The 13,418-nt window shown below is 34.6% G+C and overlaps 1 protein-coding gene and 1 long non-coding RNA gene across 16 annotated transcripts in view; one reads left to right on the top strand and one right to left on the bottom strand.

Moving 5' to 3' along the window:
* Positions 1-6,038: 6,038 nt before the first annotated feature.
* The window catches only part of SLCO1A2 (solute carrier organic anion transporter family member 1A2), a 112,517-nt gene continuing 105,137 nt past the window's right edge, over positions 6,039-13,418 (bottom strand). For all 15 annotated transcript variants that reach the window (XM_072765875.1, XM_072765885.1, XM_072765882.1 and 12 more), the window contains one exon: positions 6,039-7,299. In XM_072765875.1, coding sequence (XP_072621976.1) covers positions 7,080-7,299 — 220 coding nt within the window. In that variant the 3' untranslated portion in view covers positions 6,039-7,079. The remainder of the gene's footprint in view (positions 7,300-13,418) is intronic.
* The window catches only part of LOC140599900 (uncharacterized), a 33,214-nt gene continuing 32,948 nt past the window's right edge, over positions 13,153-13,418 (top strand). Inside the window, exon 1 of the long non-coding RNA XR_012002931.1 lies at positions 13,153-13,260. This is a non-coding gene — a long non-coding RNA (uncharacterized lncRNA). The remainder of the gene's footprint in view (positions 13,261-13,418) is intronic.

The following is a 13,418-nucleotide window of genomic DNA, read 5'->3' as shown; positions in this document are numbered from 1 at the left end:
AGCACAAATTATATCCTCAGAAAGCTTTTCTTTCGTTGTTGCTGCTATTGTTGTTGTTGTTATTGTTGGAAAGAGATTACCAATTATATCTGCCAATATATCTGTAGTTAACAATAAAGGACAAATTACCACATTATTTGCTTCTATTCTTCCCTCAATTAGGACTGTTTTTTTTTTCTTTCTTTCTCTTTATCAATCTGAAGGCATCATTTCCCACCAGATCTGAATGGGAAGCTTTTGTAAAAACTCTGATTACTCAGTGACCTATTATATATCCATAGTGTTGGAAATTACACTGTGCTATTATTTGTTGTTCTGTAATTGTTTCTGTGTGTATATTTATTCACCCTAATGAAATGATGCCAATTTGAATTCTACTTAAATTCTACAGACTATGCTTAGTTAACACCCCCATCAGGTACACACACCAACACACATATCCTCTAGGACCAATCACAGAAATGTGAATAAGTGCAATTATTCAATAAGCACTCATTGGAGGACCTCAACAACTCTTAAAAACTGGAAGGCTCAGTTTTTCCCTTTCTATAAAATGCATGATCTCATTTCTTTGTTATTATTGTTTTTGCTGATGTGTTATTCTTTATGAAATACTATGTTTTAACCTTGTTTTTCGTGTATGGGAAAAAATCAGAGTGTAATAAACCTAAAATGAAGGACAAACGTATTATTTTTTTTTCTCATGATAGTCCAGGGCAGCAGAGGCAATCACTTTTTTTTAAAGATTTATTTATTTATTTTTGAGAGAGTGAGAGCAAGCAGGAAGAGGGGCACAAAGAGAGACAGAGAGAGAGAGAGAGTCTCAGACTCCCCCTGAATTTAGAGCCTGACTGGGGGCTTGATCTCACAACTCTGAGATCATGACCTAAGGCAGACTCAAGAGTCACAGGCTTAACCAATTGAGCCATCCAGGCTCTCCGTAGAGTTTTACTAAGTGTATGTCAGTTCTATCTTAATTCATCATGCTTAAAATATATTTTAGTTCTGTTATAAAATATGAAGAATGATTATTCCCTCTCCTCCCCTTTATCTATCTTTTCCTAATTTTTATATTCCTTTATTTTTGGTTCCTGTAAATACCAGTTATAGTTAGAACTGTAAATAATACATTAAGTCACTATTTCTTTTACCATTAATGGAGCTTCCCCACAATATTAATTAAGAAAGTAAGTGATCCTAGACCTCCCACTTCTGGTCTTCTCCTGTTTCTCTCTTCCATTTCTATCTGCTATGCCATTACCTCTATGCTGTCATGGAAAGTGTGTTCAGAATAAGAACTAACCTCTCAGACCTCATGGGTTCCAACAACAGAGGTCATAGACCACAAAGCATTCATTCAACTTTTCTAATCTTCTTCCTCCATCAAGAAGTGTCAAGAGAGAACCTGATCTTCTCAGAGTAAAATGCCATCTGCCCCAGGAGGGGGTAAAAGTGAGCCTGATGCACTGGGTCCAAATTCATGTCTGTTTTTCTAGATTGTCCAAATTGTTGGCATATAGTTTTTCATAATATTCTCTTATAATTGTTTGTATTTCTGTGGTATTGGTTGTTATTTCTGCTCTCTCATTTGTGATTTTAATTATTTGGGTCCTTTCTCTTTTCTTTTGGATAAGTTTGGCTATAGGTTTATCAATAATATTAATTTTTTCAAAGAACCAGCTCCTGGTTTCATCTATCTATTCTACTGGGTTTTGTTTTTTGTTTTGTTTTGTTTCTATATCTATTGTTTCTGCTCTAATCTTTATCATTTCCTTCCTTCTTCTGCCTTTAGACTTTGTTCTTTTTCTATTTCTTTGGATATAAGGTTGGATAGTTTAAGATTTTCCTTGCTATATACTTCCCTCTTAGGACCACTTTTGCCGTATCCCAAAGGTTTTGAACCACTGTTTTTATTTTCTTTTGTTTCCTTGTATTTTTTTTTCATTCTTCTTTAATATCCTGAAGGTTGACCCATTCATTCTTTAGTAGGATGCTCTTTAACCTCCAAGTATTTGAGTCCTTTCCAAATTTCCTCGTGTATTTGAGTTCAAGTTTCAAAGCACTGTGGCCTGAAAATATGCAAGGAATAATCCCAATCTTCTAGTACTGATTGAGACCTGATCTGTGACCCATATGTGATCTATTCTAGAGAGTGTTCCATGTGCACTTGAAAAGAATGTGCAGTCTGCTGTTTTAGGATCAAATGTTCTGAATATGTTTGTTAAGTCCATATGGTGCAGGGTGTCATTCAAAGCCATTGTTTCCTTGTTGATGTTAGATGATCTGTCCATTGATGTAAGTGTATTACAGTCCCCTACTATTATTGTATTATTATCAACTAATTCCTTAATGTTTGGTATTAATTGTTATTTATATCTGCCTGTTCCCATATTAGGTGCATAAATATTTACAATAGTAGGTCTTCTTGTTGAATAGGCCCCTTTATTATGATATAGTGCCCTTCTTCTCTCTTATTACAGTCTTGTTTTAAAGTCTAGTTTGTCCAATATAAATTTTGCCACTCAAGCTTTCTTTTGACATCTATTTGCATGATAAATGTTTGTCTATCCCCTCACTTTCAGTCTACAGAAGTCTTTAGGTCTTAAATCAATCTCTTGCAGATAGCATGTAGATTAGTCTTGTTTTTTTTATCCACTCTGACACCCTATATCTTTTAAAAAAAAATCTTTATTTAAATTCAATTTAGTTAACATATAGTGTATTATTAGTTTCAGGGGTAGAATTTAGTGACATCAGTTGCATATAACACCCAGTGCTCATTACATCGACTACCCTCCTTAATGCCTATCACCCAATACACCCTGTATCTTTTAATTGGAGCATTTAGTACATTTACATTGAAAGTAATTATTGATAAATATATATTCATTAACATATTATTACTTGTTTTGTCATTGTTTCTGGAGATTTCTCTGATCCTCTTCTGTCTTTGTCACTTTTGATTTCTCCTTTGCACCCTAAGAGTCCCCATTGATATTTCTTGCAGAGCTAGATTAGTGGTCATGAACTCCTTTAGTTTTTGTTTGGGAAATTCTTTATCTCTCCTTTTCTCATGATGATAGCCTTGCTGGATAGACTATTCTTGGCTGCAGATTTTTCCCATTCAGCATGTTGAATGTCATGCAACTTTCTTCTGGCTTGCTAAGTTTCTGCTGAGCAATCTCCTGCTAACTTTATAGATTTCCCTTGTAAGTTACTTATTTTAATTCTGGTCTTTAAGATTATTTCATTATCATTATATTTAGCAAATTTAATTGTGATACATTTTGGTTTTGGCCTGCTTTTGTTGATTTGGATAGGAATTCTCTGTGCTTCCTGGATCTGGATGTCTGTTTTCTTCCCAAGGTTACAGAAGTTTTCAGCTATTATTTCCTCAAATAAATTTTCTGTTGCCTTTTCTTTCTCTGCTTCTTCTGGGACTCATATAATATGAATGTTTTTATGTTTGATGGAGTCTCTGAGTTCCCTAAGTGTGTTCTTGTGCTCCATAGTACTTCTTTCTCTCTCTTGTTCAGATTCAGATTTCCCATTATTTTGCCTTCTAGGTCTCTAATTTGTTTCTCCATTTCTGCCAGCCTGCTGTTCATTGTATCAAGCCTGTTTCCAATCTTGTTTATTGCATTTTTCATCTCTGATTCTTTTTTAACTCTTTTATCTCTGTTGTAGGGGTCTTACTGATGTTTTCTTTTCTCAAACCCAATTAGTATACTTATGATTATTGCTTTAAATTCTCCATCAGACATGTTGCTTATATCTGTTTCACATAGATCTTTCACCACGGCCTTATCTTGTTCTTTCATTTGAGATAAATTCCTCCACCTTTGCATTGTCTAAGTCTCTGTCTACTTTTCTGCATTTAAAAAGTCAGTTAAGTCACCAGCTTCTAGAAGTAATGGCCTAAGGAAGAGATCATGAGGTGCCAGAGCCTGATGCTTTGGGGAGTGTCCTAGGTATGTGTTGCTTCTGCTCTACTCTTATGTTTTGGCTGCTCTATCCTTTAGGCCAGTTGTCTACAGAAGCTCTCCTTATCTGTTGTGGACAATTTTTGTCCCTGGCCAGAATTTGGCAAATTTTAACTAAGTGTATTCTGTTCTGCTTGTGAAATAAAACCTGATAGTAGGGCAGCCCCGGTGGCGCAGCCATTTAGCACTGCCTGCAGCCCAGGGTGTGATCCTGGAGACCTGGGATCAAGTCCCACCCCACATTGGGCTCCCTGCATGGAGCCTGCTTCTTCCTCTGCCTGTGTCTCTGCCTCTCTGTCTCTCTCTCTATGAATAAATAAATAAAATCTTAAAAAAAAAAAAACAACTATTAAACAAAAAAAAAAAAACTGACAGTAACTCCACCAGAACTGAGGCCCTGCAGAACTTTCTGGTCAGGGGATACGATGTGGGCAGGGGTTGTGCTTACCTTCTGGGGAGTAAGGGGTCTGCTACACTGAGGCAAGTCTGACTGAGAAGGACAGTCCTGCCAGAATGCAAGGGAGTGGAGCTTGGTGTAAGCAAGTCAGGCAGCCAGTGTTTGGGCTGAGCTGATTCCCTGCAGGTTGTTCTGTGTTTATGCTGAGGGGTGGAGGAGGGAAATGGTGCCAGCCAGCACGATTTGTTCACTCCTTGAATGCTGCCTCTCAGGAACACCCTCTGAGAAGAGCAAATAATCTCCCCATTGTGTGCCTCAGGTGCTCTGTCAGTCACTGATTCCACACTGCCCCAGTTATCATTTGCCTACTCTCTCTCTCTCTCTCTCTCTCTCTCTCTCTCAACAATTCAATGCCCTCAGGGCTCTATCCCAGTCAAACCCGCTGACCTTTAAACCTCAGTCTTCAAGCACTACTGGTTTCAAGAAAACATTCTTGAAAACATTCTCCTTGTACACCCCCCTGTGCACTCCTCTCAATCTTGCCTTTCTCCATGACCATGGCTCCTGCCTCTCCACAACACCTGGGACCTTTTTCTCCCCTAAACCCCATCTCTGCACTTCTTCCTTCTTTGATGTGACCTCTTCTCTCCCTTTAGTTGTGGAGTGTGCTCTGTTAGTCTTCAGGCCATTTTTGGGGGAGTATTTAGAATGTTTGATAGTTATCTAGTAGTTGGATTCATGGAATGAGATGAACCAAGGGTTTCCTCTTCTGCCACCATCTTCCTCTCCTCCCCCCAAAAACTTCTTATGTGGTGCTGTGTCCTTTTTCTCATGAATCTCTGGAATTAGAATAAGTCCTTTTTCCTCCTTTTAGCTTCCAAGTGATTCTTGCCACATCCTCCCCACCAACTCCAAATTTCTTGTCATTAGACCCTAGCCCTCAACTGTAAACACTCAACTTTACTTCACTGCTGCAATCATACCTACCGTGAATTACATTCCTCATTTCCAATGAGTAGTTCTTCTCTCACATTTCAACAACACTCCTGTCTTGAATCATGGTTATATTTAATAAAACCAAAAATGAAATTTCAAACTCCACAAGTCCAAAATTTAACTCTTAAAGACTGACTTACCCAGTCTTCTCATCTCAGTTGCTTTCTTCTCATATGACACATATAATCATTCAGGAAATCATATTAGTCTTCAAAATATCTTTAGGCAGTCTTTCAATTAACTGATTTATTTTCTGTGCAGCTACTAATTTTTTTGGTGGTATTTGAATTTGCAACTCAGAGGCTCCTACCTATATTCCAGGCTCCTTGTGACTGCATTCTAGATTATGACCTCTTCTGCTCTTTTATCTTGGAGGAATTCACATTCCCTTTATATTACACATATATAACCATAGTATATTGACATCCACTTTTTCCACCCTCCCTCCTTGTAATCTCCTCACCATTATGTAAATATATTATGTTTTATGTATTGACTATTATTTAAGTGGAATGGAGAATAAGGAGAGAAAATAAGGATTAGGTAAATATGGTTGCTTATTCTGCTCCCTTGAACCAGAAACCCCACATCATCAATAGGGTCTCTTGTCTTTTAAATTCTTTCATCCTTTTATTGTAATCATAAATGACAAAATAATAATATGAGTAGATTTATTTTTATTTTTTTTATTTTTTTTTAGTAGATTTAGTTTTAAATGTGTATGTTGAATTTTATTAACCCAGTTTCAAAACAGAAGCTACTTTTTTAAAGCATCATTCTTTAAGATGACTTATGGAAAATTAGTATTTGTGTTCTAACTTTGGACATCATAAGTAAGATAAACATTGATCTCAGAAGGTCTCCTGAATTTGGGACAATGTTCCTTTGACAATATCTGACACTACAGCCTTAAGGACTAGTATTTTTCTAATATTATCCTTTCATCCTTTGACTGAACACTTGTTTTTCACAGAGAGTTTAGTCACCAGGTTTGAATTGCTAAAAAAAAAAAAAATCCAACAATCTTTGCTACATGATTTTTAATAACCTGACTCAGTTTCTCAGTGTTCTGAACAAAATGAGCAAATATATGACTTGAGTAATAAAGCTGGGAACAGGATGAGAGAAAGTGATGGCATATTAATGAGTAATCTATTTTAAAACAATCATGTCTGGAAGGAATAGGAGAAGTTAAAGAACAATTCCTAGAATTAGGAAATGTGGGCCTCTCTCACATAAAAGTGATAAATTTGAATAAAATACTTAAATATTCATGTAAGCCAGGTAAGAATTTCATTCTCTAAATAACCCCAACATCAAAACAGAAATTCAATGGAATTAAATAGATTTTCATAATAGGAAATTTTTAGAATCATTTGGAAAAGGAAATGTGGGAAATATACCCTCATTTCACATGACTTAAAAGAGAAATTGTTATTTCCACATAAAAATAAAGCTGGTTCTAATCTCTTGTTTTGAAGGTTGTTATAAATGTCCCTCTGAGGAATATCTAAAGTGCCATTGATGTCTCAGAAATACCATCAATGAACATTTCTTTATCTTGAGTAAAAAACAAAACAAAACAACACCAAAATTTGAGGTTCATAAACAAGAAAAAGTTACCCCCTGTATCCCTATTGATTTTAAAAACAATTAAGTTGTAGTGTATTCTCCAACTCTGGGAAGCATGATATAATAAAGCATTACAGTTTAGTTTTTAATTCACCATCATTCAAAACTTTGGAATTTTGGTGCATATCTTTGCAATCATTTTCCTTTCCTGTAACCTTTGCCTCTATAAGCACAGTTCCTGAAGAGACATTTTCACCAGGTAGAAGACGCTTCTTCAACATAATTAGGATTAAAAAGGCTGGAATATAGCTTGTTCCTCTTAGAGCTGCTGGCAAGCCAAGGTAGATGTATCTATCAAAAAAATGTTAAAATATATTAAATCTATATAATAATTAAAATATATTAAATAATAAAGTGTAGTGAGTACAAGCTAGTTTTGCATATCTTTAATTTTTAGTATTTCATTCCCATGAAGATTATAGCAGATAATTGTTTTTCATGTCAATTTTATATAAGTGAACTCACTTATTAATTCTAATGTTTGTTAAATGTTGTTTGGAATTTTTCATCGAGAAAACTCACTCTTCTTTTCTTTTCTTCTAATCTTTTGGGTTTTTAAAATCTTTTTACATTGAATTAAACCTCTAAGTGTAATGCTGAGGGACATCTGGGTGCCTCAGTTGGTTAAGGGACTGCTTCCTGCCTTCTGCTCAGGTCAGGATTCTGGAGTTGTGGGATTGCATCCCACATCTGGCTTCCTGCTCAGTGGGGAGCCTGCTTCTCCCTCTGCCCCTCTCCAGCTCATGCTCAAGCATGCACACTCTCATGCTCTCAAATAAATAAAATCTTTAAATATATATATATAATATTGATAGTGATAGCAGGTTTTTTCTAGTATCTAATAAAAATACTTTCAAAGAAATCCCCATCAATTGTGATTTCTACTCTGTGGGTTTTTTTTTTTTTTTTTTTTTGATAACCTTAATTACTTTAAGAAAACTCTTCTTCTATCCTGAGCTTGCTCGAAGTTTAAATATGAATAAGTAAAGTATCACCAAATTATTTTTCTGCATAGCAGAATATTCAAGATTTTACCCCCTTTATTGTGCTAATAAGGTATATTAGATTGATAAATTTTTCTCATACTGAACCATCCTTGCATGCCTAATATAAATTCAATGAGTGAGTTTTTATATATTAGATTTGATTTGCTAATTTTTTATTTAGAATTTTTGCATGCATATTTATAAGTAAAAATCAGCCTGTATTTTTTCCTTCTACTGAAGTTGTCTAATGCAAATATCAAGATTGTACTAGTTTTGTAAATCAAGAAATTTTCCCCTTTTTTCCCATTTCTTGGAATGACTTGTATTATCTAGAAATCATTAGTTCATTGAAGGTTTATAAAACTTGTCTTAGGGATGCCTTGGTGGCTCAGTGGTTGGGCATCTGCCTTCAGCTCAGGGTGTGATCACGGGATCTCCATTGGTCCGTATCTGGCTCCCTATGGGGAGCCTGCTTCTCCCTCTGCCGGTGTCTGCCTCTGTCTCTCTGTGTTGCTCATGAATAAATAAATCTTAAAAAAAAAAAAAAAAAGAATCTGGACGTGGTGCCTTTAGGGATGGGAACTTTTGACTGATTCACATTTTTAAATAGCTATGGAAATATTCATGTTTTCTATGTATTTATAGTAAAATTTGGTAATATACACTCATCTTGAAAACCATCTATTTAATGTTTCTGAATTGTGTGCCTAAAATCCCTAAGTATTTGTACTTACATTTCCTTGTTTATTCTCAATAGTATTTATTTGTACCTCCTCTCTATTTGCCTTTTCAGATTATTGTTATTATTATTAATAATCTTTTCAAAAAATCGTGTTTTATTTTTATTGTACCTCTATGATGTATAGTCCATTTATTAATTTCTGCATCTTTTTAAATTTTTTACTTCTAAAATTTTATTATGAAACACTTTTAAAATACAGAATAAGGGATCCCTGGGTGGCGCAGCGGTTTGGCGCCTGCCTTTGGCCCAGGGCGCGATCCTGGAGACCCGGGATCGAATCCCACATCGGGCTCCCGGTGCATGGAGCCTGCTTCTCCCTCTGCCTGTGTCTCTGCCTCTCTCTCTCTCCCTGTGTGACTATCATAAATAAAGAAAAATTAAAAAAAAAATACAGAATAAAAGTTAACTAATAGGTTTGTACTTCAAAATGATTAAATTTTGCCATTTTTGAGTCCAATTCAAAAGAAAATACTAATACATTGAAATTCCCTGTATACCCCTATGATATAACCTTTTAGCCCTTTCTAGATGTAAGACTATGTTGAATGTTATGGATTTTTTTCCTAGTTTATTTTTATAGTTTTACAAGGTGTGTATGTTTATATTCATAACATATACAATTACTTTATACGTTTTTACATTTAAAATAATTGGAATAGCACTATATATTTTATTCTGAAAAAGTGTTTGTTAGCCCTTCATTTTATAACTATGCTCATACAAAAAAAAAATAAAATTATGCTCATACAGTTCTTCTTTTTCTCTTTCTTCCTTTATTCTTTCTTTCTCTCTTTCTTTCTTTCTTTCTTTCTTTCTTTCTTCCTTTCTTTCTTCCTCTTTCTTTCTTCTTCTTTTAAGATTTCATTTATGTATTCATGACAGACACAGAGAGAGAGAGGCAGAGACATAGGCAAAGGGAGAAGTTGGCTCCCTGCAAGGGGCCTGATTTGGACTCAATTCCAGATCCCAGGATTATGCCCTGAGCCAAAGGCAGATGCTCAACCGCTGAGCCACCCAGGCATCCCTACTTTATTTATTTTTAACTGTTGCACCACACTTCAACGTGTGAATATACCACAATTTATTAATCAATTCCTTATTGGACACTTGTTTTAACATTTTCTAATATCAATAATACTGCAATAAGTCTCCTTTTAATGTAAGCAAGAGTTTCTCTAAAATATGTCTCAGGGTTGTAGAGTACACAACTTAATAGATATTGCCCAAAAGTTTTCATTAGTTTTTAGATATTAACAACATTCTTTATTGTTTACAGTGTCTTCTGTTATCAAGAAAATTTAAAAGTTTATAGTCACATTTGCTCATTTTTTAAAAAATTTACTCTTGAGAGAGAGAGAGAGAGGCAGAGAGAGAAGCAGGCTCCATGCAGGGAGCCAGACGTGGGACTTGATCCCGGGCCTCCAGGATCACACTCTGGGCTGAAGGCGGCGCTAAACCGCTGAGCCACCCGGGCTGCCCACATTTGCTCATTTCTTGCTATATGGTTTGTGGTTTTGTTTTAAACTTTTTATTTTATTTTATTTATTTATGATAGGCACACAGTGAGAGAGAGAGAGAGGCAGAGACACAGGCAGAGGGAGAAGCAGGCTCCATGCACCGGGAGCCTGATATGGGATTCGATCCCGGGTCTCCAGGATCGCGCCCTGGGCCAAAGGCAGGCGCTAAACCACTGCGCCACCCAGGGATCTCCTGTGGTTTTGTTTTAACTCAAACACAAAGCAATAAGGATCAGAGATATTATGTTCTATTGTTGCTGGTGACCTATCTGCTATTGATCTAATTGTCATTTCTTTGTAAGCCACATATTTATTTCTCTGTAATTTATGGTTTTTTTTTCCTTTACCTTGAATATTTGTAATTTTGCTCTTATATGTCCATTTATATCTATTCTACTATACATTTTAAGTTCACCTGTGGGGATGCCTAGGTGGCTCAGAGGTTGAGCATCTGCCTTTAGCTCAGGGAGTGATCCTGGAGTCCTGGGATTGAGTCCCACATTGGGCTCCCTGCATGGAGTCTGCTTCTCTCTCTGCTTATGTCTCTAACTTTCTCTCTCTGTCTCTCATGAGTAAATAAAATCTTAAAAAATATAAAAAGTTCACCTTTGATATGAAAATTTATGTCTCAAATTCTAAGAAATTTTATGCCATTAATTCTTTAATTTACATCTGACATTTCCTCAATTCTCTTTCTAGAATTTTTTTGTAGTGTATGCTTTAATTGTTAACTGATCTTTAATATTATCTAGGCATTCATTTTTGTTGAATCACTTCAGATTATTGATTTAATCACTTCAGATTATTGATTATTGATTTATTGATAGATTTTTAAATCTATTGATTTAGATTTTTTCTAGATAAATTCTTCTGTGCTCTCAGTTCACTAATTCTCATGTTAACTATATTAACTTGAAATGTATTACATATTTAAGATTCCTTTTGTTATCTCAATGATATACATTTAATCTCTAATCTTCCCAAGATCACAAGAGTTCTTTTTGATATTCTTATTTCTGCTTGCTTTTTCTTACAATTTCTGGTTCATTTTTAATGGATATTATGCCATTTACTTATTATTCTTAATCTTTTTGAGCTGATTAAGCACACTTATTTTAAAGTCTTTGTCAAACTCCTACATTATATTAAATTTGATCTGGAATTAAGTCATGTTTCAATTGGTAATTTAAGTGCTTATCTTTTTTTGCCAGTAGAATTATTCAAGTGTTTTTAAGTTTTAGCTTGCAAAACTAAACAATTTTGAGTATTTTGTTGTTGTTGCTTATTGTTCTGGCTTTCTTTCTCTGTATTTATTCTTTCAAAACCTCTTTTACAATGACGTTTGTATTTGTTTTCTAGGGCTGCTATAACAAAGCACCACAAAACTGATGGCTTAAAACAAAATAAAGTTGTTCTCACAATTCTGGAGGCTAGAAACCTGAAGTCAAGATGTTAGCATGGCTAGGCTTCTTCTGTAGGCTCCAGGAAAGAATCCTTCCTTGACGCTTCCTAGCTGCTGGTAATTGCCAGCAATCCTTAGCATTCCTTGATTTGTAGATGCAATACTGCAATCTCTACCTCTGTCTCTATGTAGCATCTTCCTGTGTATGTGTCCCTGTGCATCTTTTTCTCTTATAAGGACACGGGTGATTGGATTTACAGCCCACATAATCCAGTATGACCTCATCTTAATTTCACTAATTCAAAGACTTATTTCCAAATAAAATCATATGCTGAGATCATGGGTAGATGTGAAATTTTGATGGACACCATTCAATTCAGTCCAAGAGTGATGAATACCACCTCATGAATTAAAGCATTCAATCTGGATCTGATCTCTTGACTTCCTAAAAGTATTTTATTTTCTTTTTGGAAGCTGATCACCTAGAAACCACTGCACACTTCTAGGTTTAAAGGCTTTGCATTTAGGCTTTGCTCTCAGCTCTGTTTATTTCTTTATGTTTATTCTTTATGTTTCTGTTCAATTTCTAGTTCAGGAAAACTAGATATGCTAGATAACGTTTTTATTATCTTTGAACCCAGATATATCCCTTCGGAATATAAAAAATATATTGTATCTACTGTTCTTATTTGAAATAGGAAATATATCAGTACATAACTTATCGAATTATTTATCAGGGTTTTATTTACTTTATTTGAAGTTACATTGTCCTTTTTCTTAATTCTGAGTTCACTAATTTTCAGTCTTTTTAAAAACATATATACATTTAAAGGCCTAAATACACATTTGAGTACTGGCTTAGCTTTGTCCGACAAGTTTTCCTATTCAGTGCTTTCACCGACACAGAGTTCTAGTCATTTTATTATTTGTATTAGAACTTATTCTTTGACCTATGAGTAATTTCAAATGTGAGGCTTTGGCAAAATTTTATCATGGGTTTCTAACTGCATTGCATTATGGACAGAAAATAGTGGTTATATATTATCAACACTTTTTTTTTTAACTTTGTGGCATTGGACTTAGTTGTAATAAATGCTTATTTTAGGCCTGAGAAAAATATATATTCTCTTGGTTGGGCTTTTTAAAATTGTTATATATTTATTAGATAACTCTTGTACAATTTGGTGGTTCAAAATTTTCTCTATCATCAATGATTTTTTTTTTGTCTATATTTTCTATTCACCTGTTTGGAAAGTGTGTTGAAATTTTCCACTCTGATTTAGATTTCTTGTAATTTTGTAAATTTTTTGTTTTATATATTCAAGATTATGTTAATAGATATACATGGGTTGATGGCTGTTACATATTATTGATAAAATGTTTCTTTGATTACTAAGTTACATTCTTCTTTATTAATCATTTTTCACTTTATTTATTTATTTGTTTATTTATTTATTTATTTATTTATTTATTTATTTATTTATTTATTTTTAAAGTAGGATCCATGCCCAGAATGGAACCCAATGCAGGGTTTGAACTCACAACCCTGAGAACAAGACCTGAGCTGAAATCAAGAATTGGAACTTAACTGACTGAGCCAACCAGGTGCCCCAATCCTTTTCAATTTAAATTCTATTTTGTCTCACAGTCACTAATATAACCACAGAAATTTGATTTTAATATATGCCTGGTATATCTTTTCTGACCTTCATCTTTAGCCTTTCTTCATATTATATTTTGTAGGCAGTGTCTTACAAATAGCA

This window comes from Vulpes vulpes, chromosome 8, assembly GCF_048418805.1.
Source record: "Vulpes vulpes isolate BD-2025 chromosome 8, VulVul3, whole genome shotgun sequence".
NCBI lineage: Eukaryota > Metazoa > Chordata > Mammalia > Carnivora > Canidae > Vulpes > Vulpes vulpes.
The sequence above is the reverse complement of the archived record's forward strand: the minus strand, read 5'-3'. Positions and strand labels throughout refer to the sequence as shown.